Source organism: Bos mutus, chromosome 4 (genome assembly GCF_027580195.1).
Source record: "Bos mutus isolate GX-2022 chromosome 4, NWIPB_WYAK_1.1, whole genome shotgun sequence".
NCBI classification, from domain to species: domain Eukaryota; kingdom Metazoa; phylum Chordata; class Mammalia; order Artiodactyla; family Bovidae; genus Bos; species Bos mutus.
In genome coordinates this window covers 12,894,918-12,914,107 of record NC_091620.1, presented here as the reverse complement: position 1 = coordinate 12,914,107, position 19,190 = coordinate 12,894,918, and the positions used below count along the sequence as shown (strand labels likewise).

At 40.0% G+C, this 19,190-nt stretch overlaps 1 protein-coding gene across 1 annotated transcript; it reads right to left on the bottom strand.

Moving 5' to 3' along the window:
* Window positions 1–2,354: 2,354 nt before the first annotated feature.
* On the bottom strand, window positions 2,355–3,293 carry LOC102275825 (olfactory receptor 2A1/2A42). The gene has a single exon (XM_005902262.2). It carries the CDS (start codon window positions 3,291–3,293, stop codon window positions 2,355–2,357), a length of 939 nt encoding a protein of 312 aa, XP_005902324.2.
* Between the last annotated feature and the right edge of the window lie 15,897 nt (window positions 3,294–19,190).

Below are 19,190 nucleotides of genomic sequence, written 5' to 3'. Positions count from 1 at the left end.
TCTGCCAACTGACTCGTTAAGGGGCCGCTGAATCTGAGATCTGGCTGGGACCCCTTATCACGTTGTTCCCTCCAAGGCTGAGCAGTCCCCTGTGCTGCTAAAGGGGATATGCTCCTGCACATGGCAACGTAGTATGCAACATCCGTCATGAAATGAAACAACCATTTAAAGACTGTGTTAGGAATTATTGGAACTAAAAATTGTATCCATGCTGGACAAATGACAAGCACTCTTTCTAATGCTCTGGAATTTGGCGAACCATCAATTTAAAGCTTCATTGTTACCTCTTTCTTGCACTTTTCTGTTTCACTATCCTAGTTGACAGGCTCTTCCTCTACCCTGGACCCTTGGAGTCCCAATCCTTTCTTGCTCCCTCATTTTCACACCAGTATAAAGTGAAATTGCTTTCTTTGACAAACTTAAGTACTTTTTCTTAGTGAAGCTCAGGGCCAATCTTTGACTGGATATTGAAAGTTTTTCTTTTCCTCCACTTCCTTCTTCTCCCAGAACATCATACGCTATTTGATTTTTATATATAGGTATGTCTATGTGTTTGGTAATCAGATTGCCTAGGTCTGATTCTGGACTAGGTACTTAATAGCTGTTAGGCTTTAGTTAAGTTACTTAATCTCTTTGTGCCTCTGTTTCTTCATCTAAGAAATGGTGATTAGTCTCTATCTCATAGGTCTACTATGAAGATTTAAAAAGGTAATACTCGTAAGATGCTTAGAACAGAACCTCACTATAGTGAACACTCAGTAAATATGTGTGCATACATGCACACACATGTGTATGAACACGTGAGTGGTGTATGTGACACTAGGAATGTCCTAGTTCTGGGTTTTAACACCATGCAAGTCTAAACCAAACCTCTAATTTCGATAGCTTCCATTCCCATCCTCTTTGTGTTGCTACAAAATTCTGAACATCTTTAGCAACCATGCCCACAGAACTCTCTGACCAGGACCAGAAGCCTTCAATAAATAATACCTAGCTCTCCCAGATTCACTGTGGCACACATTGGGCTGAGAAGAAACACAAAGCTTCCCAACATATCCTGTATTGGAATAGGTTCACCTTATTCTTAATTTAATAACTGATGGTGAGGTACTACATTGTCCTGTTAGTAGAAAAGACTTGGGAGTCATATTGTTGGGATATGAGTCTCACATTTGCCATTGCCTTAATGTTTGCATCTATAAAATGGGATGATAATGAAAAATGCATTTGTTATGATGATAAAAGGAGATGATCTCTATAAAGTATCAATCAATGTGAAGCAGGTGGCATGGAGTACTTAATAATACTTTTAACTATTGTTATTACACCCTTTTTCCATTCAGTTGCCTCTGTGTAGGGCTCTCCATTTATATCCAGCAATTGAAAGTTGGGCTGCAGCACTTGCTGACTCCTCCTTGGTGAAGAGTGTATGTCTATTCAGAGAGAATCGTAGATATTTTTTCCTTGAGAAGATAAGAAGAGTTTGGAAACAAGTGGCCATCAAAAGACCAGCGGAGACTGGACAATGGGTTTTGTTGGGCAGTTCCCTGGGATGCCAGCTATATATGAGACTCAATTTCTGATCACAGAAATTGTAAGGCAGATTACAGGATTTGATCAGCAAAATCAATTTCCCCTAAGTAGGCATTTTGGTACAGCTTCCCTGGTGGCTCAGAGGGTAAAGTGTCTGTATGCAATGCAGGAGAACTGGGTTCAATCCCTGGGTTGGGAAGATCCCTTGGAGAAGGAAATGGCAACCCACCCCAGTACTCTTGCCTGGAAAATTCCATGGTTGGGGGAGCGTGGTAGGCTACAGTCTGTGGGATCGCAGAGTCGTACACGAGTGACAAAATACACTATTTCTAAGAGGATTTACAATTGAGAGGAAACATCCGAGTGTGGGATGAAAATGGACAAAGTTATTCATGGATTCTGCATCTCTGCCTGTAGCAACAGTATTTTTAAAAATTGTTATGAATGTGGTTATATCACTAACGCCTGTTGTTCTGCTGTTATTGCACACACCCAGTGGAGTCAGAGGTAGAGTGTCTATTTTAACCTTTTGGGCTCCTTAGCAGTGGATAAAATAACTTTTCCCCCCTCTGGATCATCTTAATTCACCAAGTAGTTAAATGAAAAAGTAAATAAGTAGTTAAATTAAAAAGTAAATACGGTTGATAGAATTAAATATAATGAATGCAGCAAAACCTAACTAATTTATGGGGAGGAAAAGAGAGTTCTTTACAGAGTGTCTTGGATGACTTAGTCTTGGAGACACAGAGTGATGAGCTTTGGTAGATACTCAGTACCGAAGTTCCAAGTAAACTCTTCAGGCGGGGGCAGTGATTCAAATGTTACTCCAACAGGAAATGACTCTCCTTGAACAGTACTCTCCTCAGGGCACCCTTGACCTCTGCATTCCTCAGGCTGTAGATGAGCAGGTTCAGCATGGGGTTGAAGAAACTGTGAAACAGGGAAAGGCTCTTCTGCTGCTCCTCAGGGTGGCGGGACTTGGGGGCCATGGACATAACGATGGCACTGCCAAAGAAGAGCCTGACCACGAAGAGGTGGGAGGAGCAGGTGGACAAGGCCTTCCTGTAGCCCTCAGCGGACTGGATCCTCAGGATGGTGGCCAGGATGTGCGTGTAGGAGCCCAGCAGCAGGCAGAGGGGCCTGACTAAGAAAAACATGCAGGCAACAAAGAGGACAAGTTGGTTGAGCCCGGTATCAGCACAGGCCAGCTTGAGGACAGACAAGATTTCACAGAAGTGGTTGATTTCATGAGGCCCACAGAAGGGCAGCCTCAGGACGAGACCCGCATGGACCAGGGCCAGGAGGGAGCCACATGCCCAGGAAGTCCCCACCAGGCTGATGCCAACTCTCCAGCTCACAATGACAGAATATTGGAGGGGGTGGCAGATGGCCACACACCGATCATAGGACATCACCCCCAGGAGCAGACACTTGGTGTGAGTGAAACTCACAAAGAGAAAGGTCTGTGTAATGCAGCCAGCAAAGGAGATGGGCTTGGCTGAACTCAGGAGGTTGAGCAGCATCTGGGGCACTGTGCTACAGGTGTAGGCCATGTCAGCAATGGCCAGGTGTGACAGGAAGAAGGACATGGGGGTGTGCAGTCTGCAGTCCAGTGAGGTGAGCCCCAGGATGACCCCGTTCCTCAGCAGGGTGAGGACATAGAACAGGGAGAAGAGCCCAAAGAGGAGCACCTGAATCCTTGGGCCAAGACAAAGAGCCAGTAGAATGAACTCTGTAACTATTGTCTGATTTTCTCCCATTTCACTATGAAAACTATAAAACAGGATCACTTAGGACAGAATTGTTGAAAACCTCTAGACATTATTTCAAAGAATAGCATTTTTAAGGGACATGATTTCAAGATGATGACTGCTGCTGCTGCTGCTGCTGCTGCTGCTAAGTTGCATCAGTCATGTCTGATTCTGTGCGACCCCATAGATGGCAGCCCACCAGGCTCCCCCGTCCCTGGGATTCTCCAGACAAGAACACTGGAGTGGGTTGCCATTTCCTTCTCCAATGCATGAAAGTGAAAAGTGAAAGTGAAGTCGCTCAGTCGTGTCTGACTCTTAGCGACCCCATGGACTGCAGCCTACTAGGCTCCTCCATCCATGGGATTTTCCAGGCAAGAGTACTGGAGTGGGGTGCCATTGCCTTCTCCAAGTTATACATTAAGTTAATCATATAACCTGACATACAGTTTTACAGAAAGGGATTGTGTCACCATGATAGGTTACCTAGAGCCACTGATGCGTGATGGGCAGAAAGAATGTCCAATCAAAAGAGAAGATAAAATAACCACGACATAGGAATCATTCTGAAGCTGCATGTGTCAAGTTACTAAGGCACATTCCTAAATGACGACAAGTTGCTAAGCTGCACATCTGTTACTAAGAGAATTTCTGGAATGTAGAAGTAATCAGTAAAGGAAGAACACCAAAGATGAGAATTAGAGTAGTCCTAGAGAGGAAATGTAATTCCAGTTTCTCAACAGAAATATCAACTGTGTTGCCTTCAGCAAATCAACCTTTGCTCTCTAGATGTAGAGCAGTTTACATGATAACAGGAGGAACGAAAAGATAAAGGGCAACTTTTATGACACTGTGATTGTTTAAGTTGCTAAGAAGGAATCAGTGGATATGCTCCACATGAACTCTAGTGAATACCTGTATGTTACAATGAGTGATGAAATCAAACCAACCATTGGCTGTGAATGTACTGATGCCATCATAGTTACTAATTTACCAAACAACTGTTTTGAATAACAACCTCTACAATTTGTAGGAATTGGGTTTGGGAGTGCTGCATGGCATTTGTGTATTGTGAATCTAGACCTTTTGTGCAAGGGTGTAAATGACTGTAAAGTCAGCACTCACACGTTGCTTTGAAGGCTGTGATGAGTGTGTGTGGACACAGGTGAAACACTTGAAGATGTAGCTTCCCATGTGCTACCTGTAACCCTACTACTCTACTCCTATTAAAAGAGAAAATCTAGGTCATAGAAAAAGTGGGAAAGGCCATACCTGGAACAAGTGTGTGGTAGGCTTCAGTGTTTGTGTGATGGTTTAGCATTTGCATCACGTACCATATGTGAAATTCAAAAAGACAAGACATGACAATTCATTAAAAAATCAACTTGGTCCTACTTCAGCAGCACAAGAACTGACATCTGCTTTACAGATAGCCAATTGTTTTTGAAAAGTAATTTAGTCAATTTGTCATTTAGAGATGTGTATAGCATTCATTTGGTGGTTCAGTATTTGATGCTTCTGTGAATTGGTGATGTTTATTTGTCCTAAGTCCTGGATTACAGCTTCTGCAAAATACCATGTACAAATATAACATCTTTGCTGGTGCAAACATTTAGTTAGCACCTTACGGCTAGGCAAATATGACCTGAGGTTGATCTATTGAACTTGGGCCTGCTTATTTTGGAAGAAGCAGCTTCTCCAGGATTAATGTACAGAAAGGTGCTTTTGTTGATAATATCCTGGTCTAGTTGTCATTAATATAAATTAATACCAGTCATTAATACCAATGGAGACAATAATGAGATACTCCCTGAGGAACTCGGAAAAAAGAGGAATAAAACTTGTAAAGTCCACTCATCGTGAATGGAGAGAACTGGAGAAGGAAAACAAGAGAACTGTGTAGACATACAACTGGAGAATTCTAAGTGCATGCAAAAAACTCCACTCAAGGAGCTTTGATGCAATCTCATGGAGGAAGGGCTTCCCTGGTGGCTCTGTGTGGTAAAGAATCTGCATGCAATGCAAGAGACCTGGGTTCAGTCCCTGGGTTGGGAAGATCTCCTGGAAACAGAAATGGTAACCCACTCCAGTATTCTTGCCTCAGAAATCCCATTTTCAGAGGAGGCTGGTAAGCTACAGTCCATGGGGTGGCAAAGAGTAGGACACAACTGAGCGGCTGACACTTTCACTTCACTGTTTTTCATGGAAGAAGGAAGAGAGGATCTGACTGTGACTCAGGAATCCAAATATAACAATCGTGTGAGGTCCTTATCTGTGGAAAGACTGAGGAATAAAGCAGGCAGTGATCCATGGGCCAGTGGTTATCAGCACATCTTCAGCAGTGTCCCGGGGTGTCTGGCCTGATGGGATGAGTGTGCTGTCCTGCAGCAGGTCTGTGTCTACAGTTCAGATGGCTTCAGTGATCAGGGATCAATACTCTCACTGGTAAGACCTCCAGTTAAGCACCTCCCCACCTTCCACCCTGATTCCATGCTCACCAACCAACCAGGAGGTATTGATTTGCCTTCTTATGCAGACATTTTGACAAAGAGGATATGCTGATAATCAAAGTTCTTGCCAATTTGTTATAACAAATAATTCCATTCAGGGTTATTTATGCCTGGAAAATCCCATGGAAAAAGGGGCCTGGTGGGCTACAGTCCATGGTGTTGCAGAGAGTCTGACACGACTGACCAACTAACACATCAATAAGTTATTAGCAAGACACAATTAAATCAACTGTACTACCAATTTCTAACACATGATGAAGGCTTATTTTTTTCAGGATTGTATTAAAAATCATTGTTCTAGGACAACCTTTTAAATTTATTTGGAAAATACATAAAACATAATAAAGCATTTAGCTGTGAAAATGCATCTGAATCTACCTCTTATAAAATGCTTAATCTCTTTTTAAAGTCCTCTTTTATTTCCTTTTGTAACTTCCAAGTTAATTACATAAAGAAAAAAGAAACACTGCTTACAAAGTAGGAATCTCCTTGAAACCTAAAGGCAGAGACAGGAGGAAGGAGGCCTATTGACTATATTAAAATTCTTTATGAAGAGTTGTCAACTGGATTGTAACACATCCCTTGTGAACAAAGAACAGGTGTATCCATTTCTGTAATTCTGGCACTTAGCAAACGTTTACTGAGTGGACAAATGAATGAATGAGACACATGAGTGAATGAATGCCTAAATATTGAATGCTTGGACCATCCTTGAACTGGGTCTGGTACTTCAGACTTGCTTAAATTTTTCTGAGCATCAGTTCAGTTCAGTCACTCAGTTATGTCCAACTCTTTGTGATCCCATGGACTGCAGCACGCCAGGCTTCCCTGTCCATCACCAACTCCCAGAGCTTGCTCAAACTCATGTCCATGGAGTTGGTGATGCCATCCAACCATCTCATCCTCTGGCGTTGAGAATAATCATACCAAATTAAGGACATTCTTCCCAAGGCCAAAAAGAATGCTGTCTAAAGTTTGGTAATAACAAGTGTAGAATCTCCAAAATATTTAAGCATTGAACACCTGAAAAACACTTCTACTTTCTTTTTTCCCTCATATTTTATGCTGGTGGTGGTTTAGTCACTAAGCTGTGTCCAACTCTTTATGACCCCGTGTACTACAGCCTGCCAGTCTCCTCTGTTCATTGGATATCCAGGCAAGAATACTGGTGTGGGTTGCCATTTCTTTCTCCAGGGGATCTTCCCAACCCAAGGGTTGAACCTGCGTCTCCTGCCTTGCAGGCAGATTCTTTACCAATTGAACCACCAGGAAAGCCCTATTTTCATTCTACATGGCATTAGAAGTCTCTTACCTGAACTCAAATGGATTAGTTTACTAAAGATTATGAGAACTGAAAGATGAGACTAAGAAAGAAATGAAATTCCAATTTTCAAATACAACATTCAAGCATCATTTTATGCTATAATGATGCATCTGATATGTATGTACAAGTTAGCAATTTAAAAATTGGCAAATTGTTTGATGACTAATACATTATCCAGGATCTCTGTGGTTTCAAAGTAAATATCTAAGATTGGAATCATTTCTTTATACATGAACAAACCTGTCAGCACTATATGGGGCCTCTGTTTCAAAAAGTAAAATTTAAGATCTGGTGGGCTGACAAACTCTTTTCTAATGTTGTGGGTGTGAGTCACAGAGCATTCCTAAAAACAAAAGCTATTTTCAAACCCCCAGTTCAACCCAAGTGCTGCATGCTTACTTCCAAGTTATAAGAAATATCTGTTACAGTTAACATACTCAGTAGAGCCCTTCTTTGATTCTTTTCTAGATCAAAATATTATAGCATTTCTGTTGATCTTTCTTCCTTGAACCATGTGTTATTTAGAAAGTGATTGTGTAATCCCCAAATATTTGGGGGATTTTCCAGCTAAATCTGTTAATGATTTCCATTTTAATTCTGTTTTGATCTAAGAACAGACATTGTGTGATTTCTATTCTTTTAAATTTGTTCAGGTGTATTTTTTGGCCCTAAATGTGCTCTATCTTGGTGAATGTTACATGTGAGCTTGAGAAGAATGTGTATTTTGCTGTGGATGAAGTAGACTCTAGGTGTCTAGTTGGTGGATGGTGTTCAACTATATCCTTACAGATTTTCTAACCTCTGGATTGATCATTTATCATAGAAAAGCAAGATGGAGTAGTAATTAAAGAGCATAAATTTAAGGATCAGACATGCATTTCACTACTTGTATGATTCTGAGTTCTTAACCTCTCAAGCCCTAGTATTAAAATTTTTGAAAGAAAAGTGACAGTATCTATTACATGAGGTTGTTGTGAAAATTGGGGTAATACACGTTAAATAGTTAAATGAATTAACTGAGGTAAAAATTAAGCATATTTCTACTAAACAGTGACTGTATTATAGTGTAAGTAAACAATGTCCTTTTGTGGATAATATACAGTTGAGGGATCAGTAAGGCAGGTTTTGGCTTCTGACCTTCAATGTCTTTATTTGGAAAGTGCATGATTAGTTTAAGAGATATTGGGGATTAAAAAGGGCTTAAACCTGACAATTCTATTAAAAACTAAAGAGATTATCCTTTAAGTAGCAACTCTGGCTTTTCTGCATTTTCCTCAACCACACATATACATATACACACACAACCACACACACATACATTCACTTTCATTCATGTACACTCTAGATTTGGGAAAGTCTAATACATAAAGTGTTTTCTGTGTGCCTGACACTGTTCTCCAAGTTATAGGTAATGGATGAGATATGTATGGGCTTCATAGATTATATATTGTGGTTCTATTGATGAGACATAAACATAAAGACTGAAGTAAGGTCAGTTTCCCTGAAATGAAAGATCACACCCTAATATATCCTAGAAAAATCTCTGTTTATAAAAATTATTCCATATATTTAACCTAAATCCAACACCCAGGATTTTCTTATTCTTTTATCTAGTATCAGAGGTTTGCAACTTCTAGCGAAGTTATAGGTTTCATACAGCTACTTATCCACTGTATAGAATGAAATTAACTGAATTAAATATATACTTACATTATTTGTGAGGAATATGTTAAAAAGTTAGCATTAATTTTTCTTCAAACTATCCCCACAGCAGAATAATTATTAGCCCATATTTATAGAAGAATAATTATTAGCCCATATTTATAGAAGACTGAATTTCCTTATCTGTGCTTAAAAAGAAGAGCAGTATAAAAGTGAGAGTTAAGAATTTGGTATTAACATATACACATTACTGTATATAAAACAGATAACCAACAAGGACCTGCTGTATAGCACAGGGGATTCTACTCAATGTTTTGTAATAACCTATATGGGAAATGAATCTGAAAAAGAATAGATATATGTATAACTGAATCACATTGCTGTACACCTAAAATGAACACAAATTGTAAATCAACTATACACTAATATAAAATAAAAATCAGATTAAAAAACAAAACCAAAATACTAGATGTTACACATGTACAAGAGGAATTGATGGTAAAATAAAATACAGCAACCTGGTTCACACCCATATTTGGACTCAAGGTCTCAGGAGAGAAAAGCACCTGAAGGCTGGATGGGGTCCTGCCTTGGCAAGCTTCTATGGGAGCTGTAGAGCCCTCACCTCTGTTCCAGATTGGAAATGGGACCAGATCCTCAGAAAGGAGGTTTATTCTCTGATGGGCTCAACCTGGCTATAGCTCTTGAGGGTTCACTGGAAGGGGTGGCTGTGACATGTAGCGCATGACCACCTCCACTGGGGAGGGGGACAGAGCAACTCTCCTTTTCTCTTTCCCTTCTTGTCCCCAGCAGGACAAGATTAGGAAACACAGACAGCCCAGGGCACACCCCTGAGAAAACAGCACTCCTTACAGTCCCTGAATACTTGGCATTATTTGGATTTCATGAATCCCAGCACTGCTGTGGTTCTCAAATCTCCAGATGGTTCAGCTGAACCCATAAGGAACCTGAACCAGTAAGACATCGAATAAGCTCCTGGCATTAAGTTGTATAGTTTCTCTTCTCCCCAGTGTTATCTGGGTCCCTTGTGTTAGCAGAGGTGAGCAGAAAGCACCCTGAAAAAAGCAGCTGATTCCAAGTAACAACTCAAGATGTGTAGATGCTGCTGAGATTTGCTTATAGAGGCAGGAAATGGATTAGGAGGTCCAAAGAGGCAAGGTGTCCCGGGGGGCTTATTAGACACTGCCTAGGGAAGGATTTTCTAAGACACAAACCATCAAAGTAGGTTGACCACTGGAATTACTCTCTAGTCTCTGCTCTGAAGAGGTGCTGAAGAGTCTTCTCCTTCAGGAGAAGGGGGAGGACTTGGGCTTTCTCCAGAAACCATCACCTCTTCCAGGAGCATGGAGACAACTGTTGCCTAAGGTATCCTCATGTTTATTTGTCCTTTTGTCTTATATTGAACATTCAAGGTTATGAATTTCATGTCAAGCAATTGTGAAATTTACAAATGAATGAGTTTTTATAGCGTGACCTCTGACTTGCTGGGAGTGAGGCATAAACATAATCTTTCACAGATTATCACATTTTGAAAACATGCTTACCTGCGCTCCACAGGTGTGTGTCCATTATGAGAAGAACCATGTATTTATTTAGGGATGGGGTAAGTGCTCCTGATTATATAATAAAGTTGGTACATAGCAGGCAACCCATAAATATTAAGATTACTTTCTTCTTGACTTCTCCTTTCCTTTCTCCAGGTGAACTGCAGAACATCTGAAAAATGGAAAACTAATGTAAACTACAAAAATCCTGCTAAATTCCATGAAAATAATGTTTTAGGACATGTCTTTCAATATTTAACATCACATAAACATCACTTATAAAAAGTCAGTTTAGGATATAAAAACAAAAACTTTTAAGTAATAATTAGAACTATAAAATTTTGGAAATACATCACTTCAAAATACAGTATTTTCTATTACATGTTAAGTTGATACAACTTTTAACCTGTGGACAGCTTGTAAAAGTGGTCAGAGTGAAATATGAACAAATACAAGACATAAATGTGTATGCTTAGTTGCTCAGTCATGTCAGACTCTTTGCGACCCCATAGACTGTATGTAGCCTGCCAGGCTCCTCTGTCCATGGGATTCTCCAGGCAAGAATACTGGAGTGGGTTGCAATGCCCTCCTCTAAGGAATCTTCACAACCCAGGAATCAAACCCAGGTCTCCCGCATTGCAGACAGATTCTTTACCAACTGAACCACCAGGGAAGCCCAGATAAATGTATACAAAAGAACCTATTAATAATACAGTGAGATTGGTCATATCTTATTTGACATGGATATGCTCTCAAATGTTTACACTATATGTCAGCATGTAGAAATCAGGAATGTCTTTCATGAACAAGTAGTAAACTAGAAACTTGTGTAAAGAACAGTTTAGAGAAATATATCTAAACTTAGAAATATTGGTTATAAATGGATATTTTCATAAAAAATAAAACTTAAAAGTAAGACAATCAGTAATTAAATATAAGATTTGGGATTTTCACAAAAATTAAAACTTCTAAAAGTCTGATAGGAACATAAAGATAAATATCTACAGCTCAAAATTGTCTATATTCTGTTAAAATTAAACTGTAGTAACTATCTTTATAGTGTTTACTCTTTAAAGAGAGTAAAAATGATGTAAGTGTATGATAGAACTCAGCAGACAGACAACACAGTCAGTATTAGGTGAAATGAAAACATTTACATTATTTGTTAGCATTGGGCATTGATTTCATTAGACATTTATAATTTTATAATGTGATTTATAAAGCTTATACATTTATAATTTGATGCCTACAATAAATATACTGCTGGCATTCGATTTTAGAGTTCACTTGAACACCATACAGATAAAGATCAGCATAAAATGGGTGGATTCCATTGCCTTTCAAAGTATATCTGTAAAAGAGCAGGAACTAAATTGTGAAAACTACCCAAGACACCAGTGAATGTATCTTCAGGACTGTGACAGAAACGGATGGCAAAGAATGAAAATGACAATGCTCCGAAGTATATTTCTTAAGTAATCATGAATTAAAGGGACAGAATTTGTTTGGGATCCTTCACAACAGAGAAGGAAGAGGCCGAATTTACTAAGACTATTGATAGGTTTTTGTTTTTTTAATGTCAGCTGCTAGTGTTACCTTAGGCTCAGATGGTAAATAATCCACCTGCAATATGGGAGACCTGGGTTGGGAAGATCCCCTGGAGGAGGGCATGGCAACCCACTCCAGTATTCTTGTCTAGAGAATCCCCACAGACAGAGCCTGGTGGGCCACAGTCCGTGGGGTTGCAGAGTTGGACACGGCTGAGTGACTAAGTACAGCACAGCACAGCACAGCACTTCCCTTAACTAAGACAGCTCTGTAGAAGATGTGTGAGTTTCTTCCTTATGCAGTTGTCTCTGGGGTGTAACTGCCAGCACATGGCTGCATCCCCCAGCCTCTTACTTTACAGACACAGTCACTGCCTTTGGAGGATCTGGGTGAGTCCTACTCTGCCACTCAGTAACCATGTGATCCCTGAGGATAGAGATCTGGGACTTCTCTGATATTTTAATTCTTTTCAAAGTATAAACTGAATATAGTTCATGTAAAACCTTGATTCTCCGGCAATTGTTGTTCTTAGATAAGATTCTTTTGTTTTTTCTCTAATTTTATTTTATTTTTAAACTTTACATAATTGTATTAGTTGGTATCAAAATGGCTGTGTCCTCATAGAACAGTACTTGATATGGAATAAGCACTCAAATAATGCAAACTATTAATACTTGTGATGCAACATCAGCAGACTTAGAGATCTGGGATGCTTTGCAAATAAATGATATTTTAATCCTTTGTAAACAGACTATCAAAATCCTTTTTCTGGTTTCTTCTGAACACTGGGAATTGCAGGACAGTTCATGTGGAATATTTCCAGTTTTTAAGGAATTATATCTTAATTCTCCACACATTAAGAGAGTTCCCTTTCTCCATTCCAGCATTTAGTTCTTTGGATTGCCGCCATTCTGACTGGCGTATGAGCATCTTTTCATGTATTTGTTAGTATTCTTAAAATGTTGGTTTTTTTTGATTGGGTTTTATTTTTGAACTTCTACTATTTGTAATTTTCTCCCATTCTGGCTCAGGAATTAAATTTATTCAATTCTCAAGATAATTGACTTTATTTTGTTTTCATGTAAAAGAAAAAAAAGCACCCAACATTCTAGAAAGCTAGCAGAAAGGCATAAAATTAGAGATCTGGGAGGAACTTATAGGTCATCTGGTCCAACATTTCATCTTACAGTGGGAAACCGATGTCCATGGCAATTAAGTGACTTTCTGAAAGGCACACAGTGGCCTGGTAGAATCGGCATAAGCAGCTAGATGTCCTGGCTGTGAGTCAGGCCTCTGAGGACTAAACCAGACTTATGCTCAATGATGCACCTTGCTCCCTGGCCTAAAACAGTTACCAAATTAAAAACAAACAACAGAGAACAAGCAAAAAATAAAACAAATGAACTAGACCAAAGTGAGCCCAGAGCTCTCGTCAAAGTTCATCAAGAAAGCAAGGCAAATGATGTCTTCCCTGTAATCTGTGATAAAGCACCACAACCATAACATCCTGTGAGACCATCTTTGATCTCTTCTTTCATTTTTCTCCCTCTTCCTCCTAGGAACCATAGGTTTACCAAAGCTTCTCCATATCATAAATATTTAAAGTGGTCTGTAGATCAGCACCATTAGCAAGATAGGAGAGGTTGTCAGAAATGCAATCTCTGCCCATCACATTCACACCTGCTGAATCAGAACAAGTATTTATTCAAGATGCTCAGACTTCTTGTCAAGGAGTATATGTCAAGGCTGTATATTTAACTTATATGTAGGGTACATCGTTCAAAATGCTGGGCTGGATGAAGCACAAACTGGAATCAAAATTGCAGGGAGAAACATGAGTAACCTCAGATATGCAGATGGCACCAACCTTATGGCAGAAAGCAAAGAGGAACTAAAGAGCCTCTTGATGAAGAGAGTGAAAAAGCTGGCTTAAAACTCAACTTTCAAATAACTAAGTCCATGCCATCCAGTCCCATAATTTAATGGCAATAGATGGGGAAACAATGGAAACAGTGACAAACTTTATATACTTGGGTTCCAAAATCATGGTGTATGCTGACTGCAGCCATGAAATTAAAAGAGGTTTTCTCCTTGGAAGAAAAGCTATGACAAACCTATACATCATATTCAAAAAGAGAAATATTTTGCTGGAAAAGGTCTGTCTAGTCAAAGTTATGGTTTTTCTAGTAGTCAGGTACTGATGTAAGAGTTCAACCGTAAAGAAGGCTGAGCACCGAAGAACTGATGCTTTTTAACTGTGGTGTTGGAGAAGATTCTTGACAGTCCCTTGGACTTCAGGGAGATCCAACCAGTCAATTCTAAAGGAAATCAACTCTGAATATTCATTGGAAGGACTGATGCTGAAGCTGAAGTTCCAATACTTTGGCCACCTGATGTGAAGAACTGACTCATTTGAAAAGATGCTGATGTTGGGAAAGACTGAAGGTAGGAGGAGAAGGGGACAACAGAGGATGAGATGGTTGGATGACATTACCAACGTAATGGACATGAGTGAGCAAGCTCTGGGAGATGGTGAAGGACAAGGAAGCCTGGCATGCTGCACTCCATGGGGTCACAAAGTGTTGGACATGACTGAGCACCTGAACCACAACAGATGACTTGTATCAACATTGACACCAGAGAAGCACAAATCTATATACCTAGCAATGAACAGTGTCCTATTGGTCAGTAGTTGGCAGTGCCCATGTGATATGCCAAGGACACCGAGGCTTTGCAATTTCTAGTGGCTTCTGAACTTGTTTCCACCCCACATCCCATCCCTATCACCTGCAGTAGTTATAGCCTAATTCTTCACCATATCACACAAGACACAGAAGGGTTAACACATTCTATGTATCTACTGTGCTAGTACAAGCACCATCCTGGTTTAGCTATTTGGCGTGCTCTTTTTGAAAGGGACATAACCTTTGTTCTATGTGATAGAAATGAATATACACAGCTCTTTTTAAATTAGGCAATCTTAATATATTGGCAATAGCCCTGAATCACTGGCAAATGGGATGTAATTATTAATATTCTTCCCATAAGAAACTTTTGCAAGAACAAAGTGAATATGGAACTAAAATTATTTAATGGTCAGTAAGATGTCTAACTTTGAAAGATTAATGGTTGCCATGTTTTATGGAAGTACTTACCTTTTTTTGGATAGGAGTTTTGACTAAATGATCATATTTTATTTAGTCATTTACTGAGTGTCTACTATAGAACAGGACTGGTAAAGCCATTGAAGATGTAAATATCAGAAGGTCCCTTACAAAAGAATGGTTTGCAATTAATCTAGATTGTGTGTGCTCAGTTGCTCAGTCATGTCCAACACTTTGCAAATTCCTGGACTGTAGCCCACCAGGCTCATCTGCCCATGGGATTCTCCAGGCAAGAAGACTGGAGTGGGTTGCCATTTCCTTCTCCAGGAGGTCTTCCCAACCCAGGTATCGAACTTGCATCTCCTGCCTTGGCAGGCAGATTCTTTACCACTGTGCCCCTCCTCTAGATTGGATTGACTCAATTTGAATTCTGATTTCACTTTTTGATTTTTAGTGACAATGAATGTGTTGACTCTCTAAACTTCAATTTTTATAACTGAGATACACTTAGTACTTACTTCACAATTTGATGTGATGATTACTATCTAAAGATTTTAATATAGTGTTTGGGACACAGGCAGTACTAAATACATTTTAGCTATAATTATTTTCTACATACTATGTTCTGCAAATAAGAACAATTTTAAAATGTAAAAAAAAATGAGAAGATAGTTTAACACTGAAAATTATGTGTAAATCGTTAACTGATAAGGCTTATAAATTCACATGAACGGCAATTGTAGAGTACTCACTCTGTGCTAGGCAGTGTGCTAGTGCTGGTGAAAAGTGATAAGCAGAGTCCAGTTCCTGCCCTTGGGGAGTTCTTCATCTTACAGGTGAAACGTGATACCTACCTGAGCAAGGTTCTGTAAATACCACCCTTTTAACCACTGGGAATGCCACAAATGAAATCTGGATTCCTTTGTCTTGGGAAAAGGCTCTTTTTAGACAAAATACTATCAAACATCCATTCTGCCTGTCCTCTGCTGGTGAGGAACCAGTGAGAAACTGTGGCATCAGTCTTCTCTTGCACTGGTTCTCTTTCACTTATCAGCTCATTTCCAGAGAACCGCCTCCTTCTCTGACCCTTCTGTGACCCTCTGAGCCACAGTTCTTCCTTGTTACTACACCCACTGTTCACATCTCACTTTGGAGTCAAGCTGCTATCTCTAGCAAATGTAAGTCCTTTCTTTTGAAAAGCCCAGTGCCCTCACTGGTTTGAGTCACTTGCTTTGATTCAACCTCTCGATTTCCCTGATTTTTACCCATGCTGCTGCTAAGTCGTGTCAGTCATGTCCGACTCTGTGCGACCCCATAAATGGCAGCCCAACAGGCTCCCCTGTCCCTGGGATTCTCCAGGTAAGAACACTGGAGTAGGTTGCCATTTCCTTCTCCAATGCATGAAAGTGAAAAGTGAAAGTGAAGTCGCTGAGTCAGACATGACTCCTCCGTCCATGGGGTTTTCCAGGCAAGAGTACTGGAGTGGGGTGCCATTGCCTTCTCCCATAGGTATGCTCTAAAGAGGCCATTACCCAGTGGTAATGATTATAGGGTCAAGAATCAGACTGCCTTAGTACAATCCTGAACTGGATTGTCATTCGCTGTGAACTGGGTGAGTTACTCAGTCCCTCTGCCTCCATTTCCTTATGTGTAAAATGGGGATTGTCTCTTGCCTCAAAGGGCTGTTTTGAGGATGAAATGAAATAATTCTTGTAAAGTGCAGTGCCTGGCCTGTAGTGAGAGAAACAGAGAGACAAAATCAGAGATGGAGATAGAGAGAGAGAAAGACAGAGGGTGTTGATGTCTTTGTGATGACTTTTGATCTTCAGTTTAGTTCAGTCACTCAGTTGTGTCCAACTCTTTGCGACCCCATGAATTGCAGCATGCCAGGCCTCCCTGTCTGTCACCATCTCCCGGAGTTCACTCAAACTCACATCCATCGAGTCGGTGATGCCATCCAGCCATCTCATCCTCTGTCGTTCCCTTCTCCTCCTGCCCCTAATCCCTCCCAGCATCAGAGTCTTTTCCAATGAGTAAACTCTTGGTATGAGGTGGCCAAAGTACTGGAGTTTCAGCTTTAGCATCATTCCTTCCAAAGAACACCCAGGGCTGATCTCCTTCAGAATGGACTGGTTGGATCTCCTTGCAGTCCAAGGGACTCTCAAGAGTCTTCTCCAACACCACAACTCAAAAGCATCAATTCTTTGGTGCTCAGCTTTCTTCACAGTCCAACTCTCACATCCATAAATGACCACTGGAAAAACCATAGCCTTGACTAGACGGACCTTTGTTGGCAAAGTAATGTTTCTGCTTTTCAATATGCTATCTAGGTTGGTCATAACTTTTCTTCCAAGGAGTAAGGGTCTTTTAATTTCATGGCTGCAGTCACCATCTGCAGTGATTTTGAAGCCCAAAAAGATAAAGTCTGACACTGTTTCCACTGTTTCCCTATCTATTTCCCTTGAAGTGATAGGACCAGATGCCATGATCTTAGTTTTCTGAATGTTAAGCTTTAAGCCAACTTTTTCACTCTCCTCTTTCACTTTCATCAAGAGGCTTTTGAGTTCCTCTTCACTTTCTGCCATAAGGGTGGTGTCATCTGCATATCTGAGGTTATTGATATTTCTCTTCCTCTTCACTTTCTGCCATAAGGGTGGTGTCATCTGCATATCTGAGGTTACTGATATTTCTCCTGGCAATCTTGATTCCAGCTTGTGTTTCTTCCAGTCCAGCATTTCTCATGATGTACTCTGCATAGAAGTTGCATAAGCAGGGTGACAATATACAGCCTTGATGTACTCTTTTTCCTATTTGGAACCAGTCTGTTGTTCCATGTCCAGTTCTAGTTGTGGCTTCCTGACCTGCATATAGGTTTCTCAAGAGGCAGGTCAGGTGGTCTGGTATTTCCATCTCTTTCAGAATTTTCCACAGTTTATTGTGATCCACTCAGTCAAAGGCTTTGGCATAGTCAATAAAGCAGAAATAGATGTTTTTCTGGAACTCTGCTTTTTCCATGATCCAGCGGATGTTGGCAATTTGATCTCTGGTTCCTCTGCCTTTCTAAAACCAGCTTGAACAACAGCTTTTGATCTTAGCTGAACTAAATCACCAATCTCAGTGAGAGTAGACTTAATTCTTACCTTCTTCATAGTTTTTATTCCTCTAGAAGTGCAATACCTTTTGCAACTCTGTCCATAGGTTTTACTGTCCAGAACAACCGACCTCTCATAAACGGTCTCTGATCTTCCAGGCATTGGAGAGCAAAGAGTAGCTCACTTTGCATATGTGAGACAGTGCAGAGATACTTCTTCAGTTAACATATTCTTCCTTGAGATATCTTAGACTTCTTCTTTATTGAATTACAATGATATTGACCTATGACATTGTTATGGTTAAGTACACAAGGCTTGGGAGTCAGACTGTCCAGGTTAAAGTCTGACACTGTTTTTCTGGTACATGCATACATAAAATAGACCAATAATAGGACCCTCTTCTGGGATATGTTATGATGACTGAACGAGATGATCCATGCAAATGATCGATATAAGTATGAAGTGTACAGCACTGAGTGATTAATTCAAACCTTAACTCTTATTATAAAAACCCATTTTGTTTCTACATTCAGTAAGCACTGTTGCCCACTCACAGTGATTAAGAGTAGGGTTGAGAAGTTACTAAACCCCAAATGAAGGACACACCCTTATTCTACTGAACAACCCTCCTGTTCACTGTTACTGTGAAATTGAGGAAGAGTCTGGAGGAAAGTGGCCACCCTTGTCTCAGGGCAAGTTATAAAGTGGATGTAAAAGTAACACTCTGAAAAAATTATTTCAAACATATGGGACTCAACTCTGACCATTGGGTTTGTAAACAGAATTAATTACCACAAGGCAGAAGAGCCAGTCATACCATACTAGCCACTTATACTATCAGGTAAAATTTCCTATGAAATTACTGTTGAAAAGACACTAGAAAATAATATACAGAGACAGTCTGTACATCTACATAACTTACATTCAACACACAAAATTTTCTGGGAATCTAAAAAACAACAGAAAATATTTGTTTGTACCCATTTTCCACCTAGTTTTATTCTTTTAGTAGCCATGAGCTAATCAGTTTACCCCCAAAGCTATAAACAACATACTATTTCCACCCCATCAGCAAGCTTTTCCTTTATCTTCCCTGCTTTCTCA